Source organism: Triturus cristatus, chromosome 10 (genome assembly GCF_964204655.1).
Source record: "Triturus cristatus chromosome 10, aTriCri1.1, whole genome shotgun sequence".
In the NCBI taxonomy this organism is placed as follows: Eukaryota; Metazoa; Chordata; class Amphibia; order Caudata; family Salamandridae; genus Triturus; species Triturus cristatus.
This window is the reverse complement of record NC_140593.1, coordinates 1,227,965,940-1,227,986,174: the sequence shown is the minus strand read 5'-3', so window position 1 is coordinate 1,227,986,174 and position 20,235 is coordinate 1,227,965,940. Positions and strand designations below refer to the sequence as shown.

Below are 20,235 nucleotides of genomic sequence, written 5' to 3'. Positions count from 1 at the left end.
GGGACCATCACCCTCCGCCTGGGACGACTCCTGGTGGCCCCCAGCCCTGGGCACCGCCCCCAAGCCAACAGACCACGCACGCAACCTGGGCTTCATCCTGGACTCCTCCCTCTCGATGACCAGACAAGTCAACGCCGTCTCCTCATCATGCTTTCACATCCTTCGCATGCTTCGCAAGATCTTCCGATGGATCCCGACCGAAACCAGGAAGACGGTCACCCAGGCCCTCGTCACCAGCCGACTGGACTACGGAAACACCCTCTACGCCGGAACCACAGCCAAGCTTCAGAAAAGACTCCAACGCATCCAGAACGCCTCCGCCCGACTCATCCTGGACATCCCCCGACGCAGCCACATCTCCGGCCACCTGAGGGACCTGCACTGGCTCCCCGTCAACAAGTGGATCACGTTCAGACTCCTCACCCACGCACACAAGTCTCTCCACGACCTGGGCCCCAAGTACCTCAACGACCGCCTGACCTTCTACATGCCCACCCGCCAGCTACGGTCTACTAGCCTCGCCCTCGCCGCCGTACCACGCATCCGATGAGCCACCGCCGGAGGCAGATCCTTCTCCTACCTGGCGGCCAAGACATGGAACTCCCTCCCCATCCACCTTCGGCTGACCCAGGACCACCTCGCCTTCAGGAGACAACTCAAAACCTGGCTGTTCGAGCAGTAGCGGACCCCTAACCCCAAGCGCCTTGAGACCCTTCCGGGTGAGTAGCGCGCTATACAAGTGATATGATTGATTGATTGATAAACCTGTTGATCCGCATATTTAGCAGCCCATCACACGAAGGAATGTCCCACTATCCACGTCACCACTTTAATCGTCCTTGGGCCGCTCACACACCTTACTGTGGAAAACAAGACGTTAGACAAGTGTCCCCCAATTCCGATTCACCCTTGTTTACCATCCCAACTCCCTTATTACCGCACGTAGAGCTCACAGCACCTAGACTTCCAACGTCCAATCTGTCGAATGCAACCCAAATCTACCCCAAATGTGCTGCGGCTGTGGCCGCACCAATCCAAAAGGAATGCGTCCCCTACCTGGCGGGATCCAAGACCATCTTCCACAGCGCCATGCGCGAAACCGCCAACAGATGGTAAGCAGTAACTCTCATACCCCCTTCATGACAAAATACTTTCTCCTGCCACTGCCTAGGCCACAACAAACATTGGCACCAATCCTCCACTGGGGATGAGTCCAAGCTACCCCATTCCCAGAGCCAGACCCACCTACGCCTACTGAACTGCTTCATTACCGCCCCCAAGCTGAAGGGGTCGAGAGGCTGACCCTGCACCTTTCCATCCTTTTATATTTTTCTAAATCCCCGCCCCTTCCCCTGAAAACTAGCCTGTCCCTGTCCCTGTCTCGGCCTGCTCTATTCACCGAGGAGACTGGCTCCGCCTGGCTTTCCCCCCTGGCCCCCTTCATTCAGTGCACATCTGCAAAGATACACTGCACGGTCTAGGAATACAATCGAAGCTGCTCATGGAAAGTTAAGTGCTCGCTGCTGATATCAATGATAAACACAGGTCGGAGTTAGAATGGAGCGGGGCAGACACAGCCCTGCATTCTCCCAAGGTCTGAGTACCAACTGAGTACCATTAAAATGGAAAATGGCACCGCCAGTTGTGTAACGTTTAGAGTCGCCAGATGTGTTGCCCGAAGCACTATATATAAACAGGTTACTGTTGTTATCACATTTATCCTTGGAGGCCTGACTCCGCCCCTTATGAACTCACTTTTTCTGACATCATCCCCTACTTGTCACTTCCCAATCCTTTATCATCAGACTATATGCATTATAGCACACTCACGGAGGTACATCACCTACAGAGTTATATCTCCTACAGGTGTATATCTACTTCCCAGGGACATCTTCTACCAAGGTATATTCTACAGATGTGCATCTCCCACAGAGGCACATCTCCTAGAGATCTACATCTCCGACGGTGGTGCATCTCCTACACAGGTGTATCTCCTACAGAGGTACATCTTTTACAGAGTTACATCTCTCACTGAGGTACGCCTCATATAGAGGTACATCTCCTACAATTGCATACCTCCTACAGGTGTACATCTACCACGGTGGTACATGTCCTGCATACGTATACCTACTACAGTTCTATAACTCCTACAAAGGTACATCACCTACAGCATTACATCTCCTACAGGTGTATATCTCCTTCCTCGGTACATCTTCTATCAAGGTATATTCTACAGATGTTTATCTCCCACAGAGGTACATCTCCTACAGAGGTACATTTCCTAACGTGGTACATGTCCTGCATGAGCATACCTGCTACAGTGCTATAACTCCCACAGAGGTACATTTCCTAAAGAGGTACATCTCTGGAAGCAGGCACCGAGAAGTAAAATCAGTCCAGGGTATGCCCAGCACCCCACAGGATGGGATGGGGGAAGGGTGGGGGTGTAGGGACTGCCATGCCAGGGTCTGACACCGGATGGTAGATTGAAAGCTGCTGGCTCTGTGAAACTGCGGGTGCAAGGGTGATCCAGGCAGTTGCACATGTGTGGTATTGTGTGCACACGTGGTATTTATATGTTAAGAACATAGCTGAAAGGCAACAGTGCGTTGTACAGGGTCAAAGACAAGCATAAAGTCAACGCGTACGAGGGGAGTAGCTGTGGTTAGTGTACCGCGATGTGATGTTCTTTAACCCCTTCGCTGCGGCGGGAATTCCGCCGCAGCGCTGGGGGGGTGGGGGGGCAGCGCGGTGGCGCTGTGCTCATGACGGAGCCACTCCGTCATGAGCCACGGTTGAGCTGTGCTCATGACGGAGTGGTTCCGTCATGACTCCGCCCAGTTGCATTGTCCCCCCGCACAGGCGGGGAAACAGCGCCGCGTGGGCGGAGCGGCCGCCAACGGTCACGGCATGACGGAACCACTCCGTCATGAGCACACGGCAACCGTGGCTCATGACGGAATGGCTCCGTCATGAGCAGGGGAGGGGTTAAAGAAGTGAACCTTCAATTCTTTTCTGAATTGTAGTAGCATTGGGGAGGTTGATGGAACCAGGACTGTTCTTCCAGATCCTCTGTGCAGAGATTGGAGCTTTGTCTTCCTTTTTTTTTTTTATTTATTGCACTTCTTAGTCTGCACCCGATGGTGTCCTGGCTGCAAGTGTGCAAGAACCACCAGAGATGGTGAGCTCGTTTGCAGGGTAAGCGGGTGTGCTGGTCATGAAGGCTTTGTAAACCATGCAGCTGGTTTGAAGATGGTGGGGGCCTGCAAGGAGAGCCAATGGAGTTCCATCAGGATGGGGTGATGTCATATTTGTTCAGGCCCTGGATGAGAGGTGCTACAGTGCGCAGGATGCACTTAACAAGGGGCCAGTGTGGGTGCCACGGTGTTGAGCACTGGTTGGCATGCTGTGGGCACAAGCACCACAATGGACTGGTGCAAGCTTCAATATGGTTTTGGATACTGGTGTAGGTGGCACAAGCACAGGTGAGGGGTCCATGGGTAGGTGCCACTCCTGGTAGGAATGCTAAAAGGCTGCGCATTAACTTCTGCTTGGTTGAATAATTCTGTGGTGCTCTCTAACTTAGTGGGGAGGAGAGGCGTTGGGATGCACGGCGGCTCATGTGTATCCAGCTGCAAGGCTTCTGATGAGTCAACCAATATTTGTAGCACCCTGTTGCATTGTGGTACTGGAGCCATGCAGTCTTGAGAACTGTCTGTTCTCTCAGTCTGTCTGAACAGGGCTTCCAGAAACCATTACAACATGGCCGCCTCTCAGTCTGTCTGAACATGGCTTCCGCACACCATTACAACATGGCCACCTCTCAGTCTGTCTGAGGATGGCTTCCGCACACCATTACAACATGGCCGCCTCTCAGTCTGTCTGAACATGGCTTCCAGACACCATTACAACATGGCCGCCTCTCAAACTGTCTGAACATGGCTTCTTGACACCAGTACAACATGGCTTCCGAACACCATTACAGCATGGCTTCCGAACACCATTACAACATGGCCGCCACAGATCCTTCCTTTGCAGCCTAACTCCAAGGTAGGCAAGAAGCACTAAGTCATACCTTAACAATACCAATTCATCATGGTGAACACCTCTTCCTTCCGGTCCACGTTGTGAAATTTGGCAGGCCAGATAATCGCTGCATCACAAGGATTCAAACTTTCTATTTGTGAAACTTCAGGCTGTTTGCTCCCTTCAATTCTGTTCACCTTTTTTTCTCTATATTGTCTGTACTTCTTTTCTTCTGGCTCCTTTTTGCTTATAATTTATTTTTCCACTAAGATGCTTAGCTTGAAGGAGTATATTTCTGTATACGTTTCTTACCCTTTTGCTCTTTGCAGTATTCTCAGTAGACACCTCTCTGTACTTGAGGGTCACATGAAGGTTTCTCCGTTGAAGTCAGTGGCACGCAGCAGGGCAGAGCTGGAGTGAGTTACAGAGGATGCAAGCAGGGTGCAGAGGGGCATACTGGCACCGCCGCCCCCACGTGCATGAAGCATGCCAGCTTCTGAGGGAGGACTTAGCCAGGGCCCAGCAGTGGGAAGAAGCCAGGGGTAGCTGGCAGCGGAGTGCAGGAGTGGGTGAACTCTGCAGACATCTCCTAATCTTGACATACATAAGGGTAGGTGGGTAAGGCGCCCGAGGACTCGATGGAGGGGAAGCCCTTTTACTGTGAGGGGCTGGGCGCCATTAGCATGCGGTTAGTGGGCTAGACAGCGTAACGTGGGAGCAGTGTGCATACAGGAACAGTCTGGTGGAGTGTTGTGGGAACAGTGTGAACACAGGAATAGTCCGGTGGAGTGCTGTGGGAGGAGTCTGGATACAAGAACAGTCTGGTGGAGTGCTGTGGGAGCAGTGTGCATACAGCAACAGTATGGTGGAGTGTTGTGGGAACAGTGTGAATACAGGAACAGTCTGGTGGAGTGCTGTGGGAGCAATGTGGATACAGGAACATTCTGGTGGAGTCCTGTGGGAGCAATGTGGATACAGGAACAGTCTGGTGGAGTGCTGTGGGAGGAGTCTGGATACAAGAACAGTGGTGGAGTGCTGAGGGAGGAGTCTGGATACAAGAACAGTCTGGTGGAGTACTGTGAGAACAGTGTGGATACAGGAACAGTCTGGTGGAGTGCTGTGGGAGCAATGTGGATACAGGAACAGTCTGGTGGAGTGCTGTGGGACCAGTGTGGATACAGGAACAGTCTGGTGGAGTGCTGTGGAAGCAATATGGATACAGGAGCAGTCTGGTGGAGTGCTGTGGGAGCAGTGTGGATACAGGAGCAGTCTGGTGGAGTGCTGTGGAAGCAATGTGGATACAGGAGCAGTCTCGTGGAGTACTGTGGAAGCAGTGTGGATACAGGAACAGTCTGGTGGAGTGCTGTGGGAGCAGTGTGAATACAGGAGCAGTCTGTTGGAGTGCTGTGGAAGCAATGTGGATACAGGAGCAGTCTGGTGGAGTACTGTGGGAGCAGTGTGGTACCGGCACACGAGTCTTCACGCCATAAACACAAGGTGGCTGGTACTGGGGCTTGGCATCAGGTGAAAGCAAGGGTCCACCCCCCACACACACACACTAGAATTGCTGCAGACAACCAAGGATTGGCATACTGAGACACAGGCCCAGGACAGAGGGGCGCTGCGTGGGCCTGGGCAGTTGAGTGGCTGCAGAGTACGGAAAAGGAAGGACCTGGCACTCTGCACTGGTAAGAGGGGCTGCAAGGCTACCAGTGTGGGGCATGGTGCAGCGTGGGGGCATGGTCCAGCACTGCTCAGCGCTAGAGAGAGTCCAAGAACACGAGGGTCAGCAAGCAATTCATGAGAAATGCAGATGCCCTGTTGGAATCATCTGGAAAAAGGACTGTAACCATACCTCATCCCAAGGACTGTAAGGGTACCGGTGCCACAAGTACTGTAAGGGTGCTCATATCACAAGTACTGTAACAGTATCCGCTCCAAGAGTGCCTTCACCAGAAGTCCTGTAAGGGTGCCCATAGCACAATAAATCTAAGGGTGCCCTCACCACGGCTGCCAGCACCACATGGACTGTATGGGTGCCCGTGTCACAAGTACCGTAACAGTACCGGCTCCATGGATGCTTTTACAACAAGTGCTGTAATGGTACCTGTATCACAAGTACTGTAACTGTACCTTCTCCAAGGGTGCCTTCACCAGAAGTCTTGTATAGGTGCCCTCACCACAAGTACTGGAACGGTACCCGCTCCAAGGGTGCCTTCACCAGAAGTCTTGTAAGGGTGCCTGCACCATAAGGACTCTAAGGGTGCCCTCAGCTCAAGTACTGTAGGGGTACTTGCTCCAAAGGTCCCTGCACCACAAAGACTTTAAGGTCACCCACTCCACAAGGACTGAAAGACACATTATCCCTGCTTTCTGATCAAAAGGATGTGTTTGGTTTTGAAAATTAAAAAGTGCAAGTTTAAATTGACTTATTTTATATAGCGCCCTATACTGGGACTGAGCCTGTTTCTAAGCGCTTCAAAACCTTGTGTAGGAAGAGAAAATGTGATGGGGTCAAACATTGAACAAACACATTTCCTCCCAGGTACATGAATCAAAGATTGGTGATTGCGTTGAACCAGGGGTGGAGGGTTGTGTCTGATATACAAGGAGGTTCATTCTTGGCGTACTGATAAATTCTGAATTATTTCAAGGCGTGAACATGTAAATCACAAGGGATGGGAAGGGTGACAACATAATGGAGGGAAAAGCCTGCAAAGTGGAGTGTCTTAAAAAAAATACTACATTAGTACTACAAAATGTGAGACTGGAATCCAGGTAATGAGTCCTGGTCAAACAGGAATAAGGTAGGACAGCCACTTGGGCATCATCATGCACATGATTACTTGGTCTTCCAACAAACGCCAGTGTCATCCCTCCCATGTGATCCATCTGTGAACACTGACATATTGACTCTACCTGTCCCACTTCTCTCTCCTTGTCCTTCCATCTCTCGCTCTCTTCAGATGCTCCAGCATCTTCAGCAGTAACGGTGAGCCCCGCGTCTTCCGCGCTCGAGACAAGGAAGAGATGGTGAAGAAGGTGATCGAACCCATGGCCTGTGACGGTCTCCGCACCATCTGCATCGCCTACCGGGACTTCCCGGGGGTGCCGGAGCCTGACTGGGACAACGAGAACGAAATTGTGGGGGATCTTACTTGCATCGCAGTGGTGGGCATTGAAGATCCTGTGCGACCGGAGGTACGGCACCCATACACCGTCAAAAATACACCTCAAATGCACATTATTCTATGCAACCCCAAACACTAGAGTTAGCCTGTTTCCAAGCATCATTCCGAATTTTAAGAGATGATGAATTTGAAGACAGAGAGGCACTGTACTTTGGTCACTGGCACATGACTGGGTGATTTGGGATAAACAGGATTGGAGTTTTGGTGCTCAGCCCCACCAAAGAAAAACTAAGGCACTCAACCACAATGCATCCCTTTGGGACAACAGGAAACACATGGCTGTATGTGTGAATGCAGATATCAACCCATATACTTAGTATTGTTACATACAAATGTCAACAGTGTTTGGAAGCATGTTTTATGAAGCGCCCAGTCACTTGTATTCTGGTTTCATTCTTCAAAGACATTGCAGTGTGGGATTGTTTTCCGGAAGGGTAATCTTAAGAAGTGATTGAATTACTTGCAAGTGCCAAAATGAAAGTTAATGTAAAGTACCCCATAACGTGCTTGCATATTTCTTCCAACAACCCCTAAAGATATACTATTTCTAGGCTAACACATGGTGAAGACAAGACATTATCTTTTAGTATCCCAACTACCTTTTCTTTCTCAGTTAGTAACAGATGAATAATTGATTTGAACTTCAAATTTCCAGATTTGCAAGATGGTGGGTAAGACACAACCAATTTTGTGATTAAAAGACATCCTTTCCTTTGGTAGTTGGAAAATGCTGTAATATTGGTGTTACGATACGAGTTTTCTCACTTTGCTGCTTTGAATTTCTCTTGAGAAGCCTGGCAGTGGTTGCACTTTGTTGCTTCTTTCAAATATCCAAAACAAAAAACACATAAAATAAAAAATTAAAGTCTGAATTGAGCACCATTATGTGGTGACACAGCTCAGAAGAGATCTCAACCAAATCCCAGGCAGAAGACATGGGTGCAACAGACCTATAATTAGACCACCCTCAACCTCAGTCTAGTGCCATGCATCTAGGCCTGGGCGTAAAATTCCCTCTGTTCGCTGAGTTTGCAGAGGTTTTCCCACTCCGAGTTTAGAAAAACTCCACGTAGTGGCACGGAGCAAAGTTGTTGATCGCGAGTAAGGGAACTCCAATGCTAGACCACCTCCTATCAAGATTGCGGGCGGTCGCAGCAGGTCACTACCGCTTGCATTGAGAAACCTGCCACTCATGTTGAGGAAGTTGTCACTCGAGTAGAACCTCTACGCGAGTGGCAGAAAGAAGCTGCGCCCTCATGTGCTGAACATTGTGCCATTCGTGCTGATTTTACAGCGTAGCGCAAACTCCGGATTCTAAAAATCAGCTTGAGTAGCGTGACATAACTCACTCCACGGCTTGCAGAACTCCACGGAGCGTGGCAAAGTTTATTTCGCACTTTGCGGAACTCCGCAAACTCTGCTCGGGCCTACATGCATCAGCAATTGATCCAACCTCAGCTGTGGAGTTAGCCTGTCTTCAACTCTGATAGCACTTGTGACATGGCAAGTAAACTGAGAATATCTTCTTCACTGTGAAAAGTGGAAATTAACAGTATCTGAAAACAGGGGTGACAAAAAGAAACCTCAAACATCCCTATCTATTCTAAACTTTATCACATTTCTACCCATGGCACTGGCCCAAGGTGCTTTACAAACAATATTTTACAATGATTTCCAAAGTATTTCCTGGTCAGACACTAAATCCCTCTTACAGTGCTCTCTAAATACTATTCGGTTTTGGCAAGTTTTGTAGCGAGTTGCTTTAAACAACTATTGCAAAGTCATATTTTAATCAATCAATTATTTATAAAGCGCTGCTCTTCACCCTTGAGGGTATCTGCGTGCTGAGGTTTTACTGGTATCAGTGGTAAAGCCTGGTCTTGAGTCCCCTTCTGAAATCTGCCACAAAGGGTGATGTTCGTAGGTGGAGAGGCAAGTCGTTCCAGGCCTTGGCAGCGAGGTAGGAGAAGGAATGACCTCCACTGTAGCTACAACAAATGCAGGAGGGGGGAGGTGCGAGGGCCAGAAAGGTGGAGCGCAGGTGTCTGGCAGGTTGGTGGAGCGCAGGTGTCTGGCAGGTTGGTGGAAGTTCAGGTGGCCATTCATGTATGCTAGTTGCTAGTCATCTATGGGCTTCGTAGGCGTGAACTGGCATGTCTTCTGGACAGGGAGCCAATGGAGTTTCTTGAGGTGGAGGGTGATGGGGATCTGTTTTAGAGGTTGAGGATAAGTATTGCTGCTGTGTTCTCTATGGTTTGGAGTCTTGAGGAGTTGGGTGGTGATGCCAGAGTAGAGCCTGTTTCCGTAGTCTAGCCGCCTGGTGATGAGGGCCTGGGTGACGGTCTTTCTGGTGTTGACGGGTATCCATTTGAAAATTATTCAGAGCCTGCGGAGGGTGTGAAAGCAGGAGGAGGCAACTGCGTTGATTTTGAGCTTCATGGTGAGTTTACTGTCGAGGATGAAGCAGAGGTTAAAGGCGTGGTCTGTTGGTGTGGGTGTTGGTCTGAGCTCAGAGGACCACCAGCTGTTGTCCGACGGGGAGGTGTTCTTCCTGAAGGTCAGCACTTCCATCTTGACCGTGTTGAGCTTCAGACAATTGGTCCTCATCCAGTCGGTGACCCTGGTCATGGCATTGTGAAGTTTGTTCTAGTGGTGGAGGGGCCCTCGGTGAGCGAGAGGATGAGTGGGATGTCATCTGCATTGGATTTCATATTGAGTCCGTGGGTTCCGATGATGTCGGTGAGGGGTGTCATGAAGGTGTTGAACAGAGTGGGGGTCGGGATGATCCTTGGGGTACGCCGCAGATGATGCTCTTAGGTTTTGGGGTGCAAGGTGGCAGGCGTATTCTCTGAGTTCATCCTCTGAGGAAGGATGTGATCCATTTGAGGGCGTTTACTGGACGCCGATGTGGTTGAGTCTGTTGATGCAGGAGTGGTGGGATACAGTGTTGAATGCTGCTGAGAGGTCAAGGAGGATCAGTACTGCTGTTTCACTGTGGTCGAGGAGGGATCTGATGTCTTCAGTGGTGTCAATCAGGGTAGTCTCGGTGCTGTGGTTGGCACGGAAGCCGAATTTAGAGGTGTCGAGCAGGTTATTTTTTTCTGGGTGTTCCGTGAGCTGGTGGTTAATGACCTTCTCGAGGACTTTATAGCCGCGGTCCGTGCAGGTAACAGTGGTGGGGCCGGGTAAGAGGGGATTTCAAGGGAGGATGCTGAGGGAAATTAATTATTTATTAAATTTTCCCTCAAAATCCCCCCTTAGCCGCCCCCACCGCTGTTACCTGCACGGACCCCGGCTGGGACTTTAGCAAGGAACAGAAGCAGTGAGATGGGGCGTTCATTTGTAAGTTTGCTGGGGTCATCAGAGGGTTTTTTCAGGAGTGGGCCTGACTTTGGCATGTTTTCATCTGTCGGGGAAGGCTGCAGTGGTGATAGAGGCATTGAGGATGTTGGTGAGTTCTACTCTAATTTCTTTGGTTCAGAGGTTGAAGAAATGGTGGGGGCAGGGGTCAGTGGGTGCTTGGGAATGGATAAGGACATGATAGCTGTGGTAATCTGTGTGGTGAGCGGATCCAGGGTGGTGATCTATAGGGGTGGGCGGGAATTTGCGTAGTCGCGCTACGCAAAGCTCTGCGAAACGGTAAAAAATCTCTGCAAGCACTCAGTTCCGCGAACACGCAGAATTGCTTGTTTCGCCCGTTCGCGATGCTTTTTCCTGTTTGCGAATGCTGTTTGCTTGCTCGGGGGGAAATATCTCACGAACACGCATTTTGAAAGCGCAAACAAGCACAAACTTGTGCAAAGCCACGGATTGCGGAATTTTTGGCAATTCCGCCTTCTCCGCGGAACGCGAAATTACCCAAATTACCCAAATTCCACGAGCAGAACGGAATTTACCACCCAGGCCTAGTGATAGAGTGGCTGGTGTCCATGGTTGGGCGGAGATTGTTGAAGGTGAAGTCGGTGGGTTAGGATCTATGTTGTTGTAGATGCTGGCTATCTTGCTGTAGAAGCAGTCCGCCAGGGTGCCGCAGAGTTCATGGGAAGGGTGAACCGTGTTCTCGGTGGCTGACGGACATGAGAACTCTCTGATGCTGTTGAAGAGTTCTTTCATGCGGTTTGCGCTTGTTTTGATGTGGTCTGTGAGGGCGTCTCTTTTTGTGTCGTGGATACGTTGGTAGTACTTGTTGAGGGCTGATTTGAAGGTGGTTCTGTCGGTGGGGTCTTTGGTGGTGCACCATTGTTTCTTTAGTTGTTTGCAGTTGTGCTTGATGGTTCTGGATTCTGGTTATACCAGATAGCTTGTCTTGAGGATCTGCTGGTTTAGGCTGGCTTCATGAGGGCGACTATGTCGGCGCATTTGGTGATCCAGTTGGAGAAGTTCTGCAAAACCTGTTCCAGGTTTGATGTGGCGTCTGGCTCGATGGTGTTGAGGGCCTCTGTCCACTGCATTTCAGTCACTTTGTTCCAGCTGCAGTGAGGGGTTTGGGGGCTTGACACTGGTGGCCAGGGAACCCGTAATGGTGAAGTGGACGATGATGTGGTTGGTCCACATGTGTTTGGTGACATAGCTGTACTTGACTGTCGCTGGATATGAAGATCAGGTCCAGCCTGTGTCCTGCGCAGTGTGTGAGGTGGGTGACCAGTTGGGTGAGGCCAATGTTGCTCATACTTCCAAGGAGATTAATGGATTTGGCGTTGTTTGGGTCGTCAAAGGTGGAAGTTGAGGTCACCGAGGAGGATGTAGGGTTGGGCCGATAGCTAGAGGGACGATGAATTTGGAGATGGCATTGCAGAATGCCAGTGGAGGTCCTGGGGGACTGTAGGCAGGGTGCCTCTTATTGTCGTCCTGGTGCATCCGGTAGTTTCCTTGTGGATGAATGTGATGCCTTCTCAATGTTTGTTGGAGTGTTCCCTGTGTATCATCTTTTAGCCATTAGATCATTGCAGTGGCAATGTCAGGGGTTGAGGAGGGGTTAAACTAGGTCTCGGCTATGAAGATCACATCAGGGTGAGGGTGGTGATGGTGTCCCAGATTTCTGTGGTGTGTTTGCAGAGTGACCGGGTGTTGAGCAGAATGCACTGGAGGAGTTCCAGTGTGTTTGTGGTCTTCTGGGTGGGTGTGGCAAGGGTTCCTATGTAGGTGGGCGGTCCTGCGTTGCAGGTGAAGCGGCAGCAATGGCAGGTGTAGGGTCCTTCCGTTGATCCGGGAGAGGTGATGCAGCAGTTGTTATCGTGGCGTTTGGGGTCCAGGGCCTGGAGCTTGAAGCTTAGCTGTGGAGTAACCGTGGATGACCAGAGGGCCAGGGTTCCTGGCGCTGGGCATGGTCCAATTAGAAAAAAACATAAGAAAAAGGCTAATCCGACATGGAAAAAACCAGCAAAATGGGCACAATCGGACTAAAATATAATGCACAATTGACAGAAGACTGGCACAAGACCGAGTTGTGTGCCGTCAGTGAGGATGGAGCGGCAGGCAGTGCGGGGCTGGGGAGGAAAGGGGCAGTATCATCAGCACACCAGCGTCACGCGGGGAGGCCTGCTAGAGGCAGCTGGCACAAGGACCTGCTCAATGGGGTCACTCAGTGGCCTACATTGAGTAGGTCCTGGGGGAGGGAGGGGCGCAGGGCGGAGGGAGGCAGGAAAGGAGGAAACAGCAGGTAGCGAGCGGCGAGGCAAGCCGGCTCACAGCAGGTACAGCGGGCTAACTAAGGAAGGAAAAAGGCTGATCTGGCAAGGAATACAAACAGCAAAATGGAAACAACAGGACTAAAATATAATGCACAATTGACAGAAGTCAAACTAGACTGCCACAGATGAGGCAAGACTGAGTGGTGTGACCTCAGTGAGATGGGAGCTGTGGCAGGCGGAGGGGTGGGGAGGAAAGGGGCGGTGCAGGAGCACACCAGCGTCAGCAGAGGGAGACCTGGCACACGGACCTATTAAATCATATCAACCGTCAACGAATGGTGTAAGGTTGTAGGCAAATGTTCTTTCCTTCATACTGTTTACACATCTACAACTAACAATTTTTTTTTATATCAAAACTGTAATTACAATTGTGGTGTTCTGTTTATCAATAATAATAATGATGTATTAGTCCTAAACAGTCCTTGAGACATATACACACACTATAAATACAGCCATCACTGTAATACATAGCATAATTTACAGGACATATCCAATATGATGAAACAAAAAAGAAATACATTTCACACATGGGCTAAGAAGTCCCAATGCCACCTGAGGTGGCAAGCGACAGTGAAATCGTCACTACTTCAGCTGTTCTTCATCTACAATTAGGGATGGGTAAATTGTGGTTTTTGGATCAACTGCTGGCAAAAGTGAATTTGGATTATTTTCTGTCCATTTCCACTGAGATGCTTGCCAGGCGGATGGCTTTTGGTGTGGGATAATGCAGAAACAATTCATTTTTGGCCTTCTGCACCTTTTGCACCCTTCCCATTCTACAAACTTTCCACTTATTCACATTCCCATTGAGCCCGTTGGGCTTCGTCATTACACCTTCGACACAATGCATGCCCCTGGGTCCGCGTACCACACACTTGTTGTGCTCCTCAAGATCCTGTGGTCGGGCTTCATTGTCTGTCAGTCCCATGGCACTTTGTGCTATCCTATCAGCCAGCGCTGTTGCGTATGGGTGATTTGCACTACTCTGCGGGATCCTACGGTTACCTCGCTCCTGTGTTGCTTTGTAGTAGCCAATCAATGTGCCTTCCTTGTCCAAAGCTTTTGCACTTCTTGCACTCCTGGTGATCCTCAGTTTACATCGCTCGCGGACCTCACTACCTAGCAGGCTGCAGTTTAAAAGTCAGCATGCCGCAGCTAGGCACTGAGGTGATGTGTACAGAGGACAGCACCCTGGCTAGTTGAGAAATTGTGAAGAAATGTCACAGAAAGGAAAACAAATGGAAACGTAGCACAAGGAACACTGAGAAACGTAAGGCACCAAGCAAACTGAGTGTAGGACAATGTCTCCTCTGCATGATCACCCTCCTTTTTTTGGATTGGTGCTGTGGTGTTTTGACTCTGTGCACTGGGACTCTGCTAACCAGGCCCCAGGACATGTGCTCTGACAACTGAAGCATGTCAAATTTGACTATATTCCTAATTGGCATACCTAACTTACCCATAAGCCCCAAGTGTATGATCATGTAAATAGACAGTGCAAAACATGAATGCAGGCCGACCAACAGTAACTTGGCTGTGAATGTTTAAACTTTGTATTCAACCTCTTAAAATAACCCCTTTTGACAGGCCTAAACCCTCCTTTTAAATATCAATTAGTCATGCTAAGGTAGGGCATATTTCCTATAAGGCTGGGTGCATGGTATGTAAAAGTAGGACATGTAAAAGTTTAATATTAAACATGTCTTTACAGTTACAATGCCCTAAGTAGTATGGTTGACTGTTCCATAGGAAAGCAGTGGGATACATTATTAGAGTTCATGAAGTAATCTCCGCCTAGGAGAAGAAGTTAATTATTTGACTTTGTAAAATATTTATTACAAATCCTATGTATTGGTAAAGTTGGATTTGTAACAAATGTTTTACAAATTGTTTTTTTTTAAAACACCTTTTAGCTGCCTAAAGCCTCTAGACGCCCATTTGTATGAGCTTCCAGCTGTCACCTAGGAGCTGAATATCTCCTTGATGAGGTGTGAACTGGCTCCCAGAGCTGAGACAAAGGCCTTGGGTGTGGGGAGTGGGAGGTGTCCTGTTTCTCTGACAGGGTATTCATATGGGCAGAGCCCATGAACTTAATTATCTTCAAAGGGGTCTGCCAATATGGCTTACACCTGGGCCTTTATTGTCCTTCTAGCCAGCCAGGCACCAATCTCAGTGGGGGAGGAGCTGCTCCCAGATCCAGCTTTGAGTGACGTTAAGGGAGGGTTTACACATTTCCCTGGCCACACCTCTAGGGAGGGCAAACAAAGGAGCTCCACACAGGGGACGAAAGGTTCTGTCATCTTGGTTTTATGTGGGGATTGGTTGCAATAAGGCACACAGGCACTGCTGCAAACGTGAATAGGGTTTTCCCCCATTGGCCAGGGAGAGCAGTTGAGTCAACCCCAACCACAGACTAGTGCCAGACATAAATGTGGCACTCCAGAACACCCATTTCAGAACAATACTGAATCTGCAGAAGCCAGAAGAAGGACTGCACCTGTTGTTGTGACCTGCAAAGAGAATGTCAGGAGCTGGACCTACTCCCACTTGTACCCAGGACAGAGAAGTGGACACCAAGAGTCATCAGTTGGCTGAACTCCTATTAAGCTAAAGGGACACGAAAGCTGCAAGAATCGCACTTTTCTGTAGAAGCTCAGCTGAGCAGTTTCAACTGGTGCTACACTGGACACTGCTGGTGGATTCTGTAGAGTGAGTCCTGACCCCCAAGTACTGTTCCTGAGGTCCTAGAACCCTTGGCTAGTGTTTGATTGTTCTCCTCCTGTCCAACTCTGAAACATGGGACTGCAGCCTTGCCCCGCTGAAGTAATCTGACTTCTAGAAGAGAGTCTAAGTTAGAAAAATTCACCGGATCTGACGCCGAGCAGCATCTGCTCAACATTGGCGACTTCCTGGGCATGAACTCAGGACGTTTCCTACTCTGCATTTACCTCCTTCGTCAACTCCTTCACTGAGACCTCATCCTTCGGCACCCCATCGCCGATGACCCCTCTTAAGAGCCAACCTTTTGCTTTCCACCACTGAGGGCTCTGCAGTCTCAGAAATGTTCTAAGTCAGAAAGTGACTCTTTAACCAGGACCAACCTGCTCCTTGTATTTGACCCACACTCCATCTCGGTCACCCTTTAAATGTTACCTTTCTCCCGATCGCACAAGACCAGTTGCCCGTGGTTGGCTCTTTCCACTTTTGGCACAATTTGTATTTAAAGCTTAAAAATGTATATCTCAGGTTCCACTTATTAGATTTTGTCCTTTTATTCATTAAAATATTCTCCACTAATAAATACGTTGGAGAGGAAGTATTATTGTATTGTGTTTTTTAACTTTTTAACTGTTTTAGTATTCCTAAATACTTCAAGCATTTTCTTAAGTTAAGCCTGTCTCTCCCTGCCAGAGCTACTAGGGGTCGAACTCAGTAAATTACTTGAACCTTTATTAGACCTAACAAGAATAGTGGACTGCAATCTATCTAAGTAATAACCCACTTTCTTACCCTGAGGTTCGCAGCAAGAGAACTTTGTGGACTCCTCCCCAAAAAGGCGATACTGTGGCAACATTTCCCAGCAACGATGTGTTGCCAAACAGTCAAGTGGAACTGTGAGAATCCAGTTTCACCCGGGGAGACCACTGAAGCATAGACGTCTTGCGATTTGCTTACTGCATTAAAAGGTTGCCCACACCTATCTACAATACAACTGGCTACTAATACCATTTCATGGGAATTATGCATAGGGCCTAATTTAGATCTTAGCGGAGGGAAAAACTCTGTCACAAACGTGCCACAGATCCTGTCCGCCGTATTATGATCCTATTATATCCAATGGAGATCGCAATACAGCGTACGGGATATACATCATGTTTGTGATGAAGTATTCTATCTTCCGAGAACTAAATAAGGCCCATAGTGTAGAGTTTAAGAGCAAGTGTGAGACATTACCAGTGGCACCTATGGCCACATTTACTATGCATTTGCTGGGTGCTCACACAATTCAAAAACACAAAGTGACCCAAAGGAAAGCACAGATCAACTGCCCATTAGTACTAGACAGAGTGCCATGCATACTAATGCACACAATACCATGTTGCCTTGCCTCCTTTTATTTAACTCAGTGCTTTGCATTACCCCTTAAAACAACATGTTTTACACTGGCGTGGCTGATGACATCATTTGTAAACATGGGGCTGTACAGTTTATTACATTTTGCACAACAATGTGCTTCAGAATCTTGCACAGCGCTGATCTTGTATGCTGACAATACCATTTTAGACAACATCATTGTATAAATGAATACATTAAAAAGGGAACAGCTAACAAAGAGCTTTGCAAAAGATTTAAATTCAACTCACATGTACCTCAGAGTGTTTAGGGAATGGGATTTTGGGTTTTGCATTACACATATGAAGATGTGATATCCTAGCCTGGAGTCTCTGCATCCTGTCCAGTTCCTGAAGAGGCCTTATTTGCACACAGTTAAACTTATCAAAATATTTTCATGTATTAAGCATCAGCCAGCTTCTTACAAAATTCTAAACTTGTGAAAAGAAATCTACCCCAGAAGCAATTTTGTTTTTATTTGTACTTCACCCTTGGAATACTTTTGAACTAGCTTTGTTAACTATTTCTATTGGAAGTTGGGCAGACAACCCTTGCTTTGTTTTGATATTAAAAGTTCACGGGAACAATTCAGGAAGTTGAATTGTTTGCCTTTTCACCTGTTTCAGCTGAAAACCTTTTTTCCATAGGAGATCCCTAGATTGTGTAGCAAATGTTGGGCTCTGTGGGGGGAGAAAGTTTTAACGCTCTTTACTACTGCATGGCGGAGTTTCAGGGACCATGTCTCACTGTATGAATATTTTGCTTTGCAAAAAATGTAGAAAGTTTTGTCTAAACCATATTGGTCTGCATTCTGGAGCTGGGGTGTGTTTCAGAAGTAAATGTTATAACTTAATCGTGCAGAAAAATCTTCTTTACACATGCATTTGAATATTTATTGGACTGTGAAAACAGAGAAAAATCGCTTGAGCCAATGTTTTGACTGGTGCAATATTCATGAGCCCCAAATGAACCCTCCCATTTCCTGAGATTTCACTGAGTTTGAGAAGTGAAAGCTTCTTGAACCAGAGTAGTTACTCCAGTCCCACTGAGTTATGATCTTGAATGGACCAAGAAGCTGAAGGCATTTCTTGAAGGCACAATTCCTTGTGCCCACCCTTAATGTGGCTCTTCTCTGTTCAGGTTCCTGAAGCCATCAGAAAATGCCAGCGTGCTGGAATCACCGTCCGAATGGTCACGGGGGACAACATCAACACGGCACGCGCCATCGCAGCCAAGTGCGGCATCATACAGCCCGGTGAGGACTTCCTGTGCCTGGAGGGGAAAGAGTTCAACCGGCGGATCAGGAACGAGAAGGGAGAGGTAAGGAGTGTTTTGATTTTTCCAAATATTTTATTATTTTTTACAAAATGCAACAAAAATAAAATCTATATAAATGTCAAGAGGCCAGTCGAAACAGAATATGCCCCACATATCAAATAGAGAACACCTAAAACATGAGAAAATCAAGAGATTTGGAAGTGCCTACACAGTTAAAAGTCTGAGGGTTTATCTCATTTGAACTGACCACGCCTCTGACAGTCCCCTAGTACACCCACCTCTCCCTCTCAAGGTGTCACTTACAAATACAGACAAATAATTTGGGAATAAAATCCAGGCTTCAGCACCTGTTTCAAAGTTTAATGCTCTAACTTACTGATCTAACTTAACTATCTAACTTAACTTACTGATCTAACTCAACTATCTAACGTAACTTTACTGATCTAACTTAACTTTACTGATCTAATTTAACTTACTGATCTAACTTAACTTACTGATCTAACTTAACTATCTAATTTAACTTACTGATTTAACTCAACTATCTAATTTAACTTTACTGATCTAACTTAACTATCTAACTTAACTTTACTGATCTAACTTAACTTTACTGATCTAACTTAACTTTCTGATCTAACTTAACTTTACTGATCTAACTTAGGTGGGAATGTCAAAGTAGTCAAAATTGAATGTCTGAATAGTGGGTGCTAATCTGATCTGGGTTTTGTTGTGAAAGTCCACAAGCTGACTGCTCTGCTGTCCAAGGAGGGGGAGAATGGGACACCTCCAAGATCAATTCCCATAGGCTGTTTCTTTCATGATGAGCCTGCGTCAGAGTCCATTTGAAGGTAACATACGTCTTCCTTCGGTCTTCTGAGATCTCTGTAGGCGCCTGGGCCAAGGCGGTGGATGCAATCGTTTTCTATAGTAAGTTAGGAAGGCTTCCCACCTAGATGAGGAAGTATCACTCGAAGGAACAGTATCTATCCACTAATTAAAGCCAATATAATTTCCTTTTCTTAAATAGGAAACCCATAGCTTCTCTTTGAACCAGGGCTCCACGCCCATCTGTTTTTTGACTCTATATCGGTCGCTGCTCTGCCTAACAACTTGTCACCCACCTGGATTAAATCCAACCTGTCAGTCGATTATGTAGTAACCAAGTAAGGATCTTAACCCTTGACAAAGAAGTCCCATAGCGCCCTTCAAGAAAACAAGGGTGTGTCCGTCCCTTGCATCTCTGGTGCACACCTTTCTCAGAGGATCAACAGACACTGCAGGAAATTAAGCAAGAGATGCGGCATTGCGAAGAGGTTTGAAAATAGAGTGGGGGACTCAGAATGAAGTCAAGGGGTGAAAGGAATGAAATAAGGGTTGGTAAAAATGATTCACTAATGAGAAAAACCTCAGGGGTTGGAGTATACAGTAAGGGAGGCAGGTGCTACAATTAAAAGCAACACTTTGATAAGCCCAAAGTCTAAGTACCGTTTATACAAAATAAGAGGCATCACAGCAAAGGAAAGAGATAGTCATTTCAGCTGCCAGGGCCTCTTCCTAGAAAAATAGATACTTAAAGGCAAAAGCTAAAATACATAAAAATTGAACTGATTTATATGCCTTTCTCCCCAATACAAGCTGATGTGGCTAAATCATGTTACTCTCACCAATAAAGCTACTTCGCAGGATCTTCCCTTCCTTCGAGGAGGCACGAAATAGCTTTGAGGAATACACCCATATCTATATCTATCTATCTATCTATCTATCTATCTATCTATCTATCTATCTATCTATCTATCTATCTATCTATCTATCTATCTATCTATCTATCTATCTATGTATATCTATCTGTATATATGTATATCTATCGATAGATAGATAGATAGATAGATAGATAGATAGATAGATAGATAGATAGATAGATAGATAGATAGATAGATAGA

General features: G+C 47.5%; 1 protein-coding gene across 7 annotated transcripts in view; it reads left to right on the top strand.

The window, feature by feature from the left end:
- Positions 1-20,235, top strand: part of ATP2B3 (ATPase plasma membrane Ca2+ transporting 3) — a 988,364-nt gene that overhangs the window by 892,146 nt on the left and 75,983 nt on the right. For all 7 annotated transcript variants that reach the window (XM_085629813.1, XM_085629812.1, XM_085629811.1 and 4 more), the window contains 2 exons: positions 6,993-7,227; positions 18,161-18,340. In XM_085629813.1, the coding sequence (XP_085485939.1) occupies positions 6,993-7,227; positions 18,161-18,340 (415 nt within the window). The remainder of the gene's footprint in view (positions 1-6,992; positions 7,228-18,160; positions 18,341-20,235) is intronic.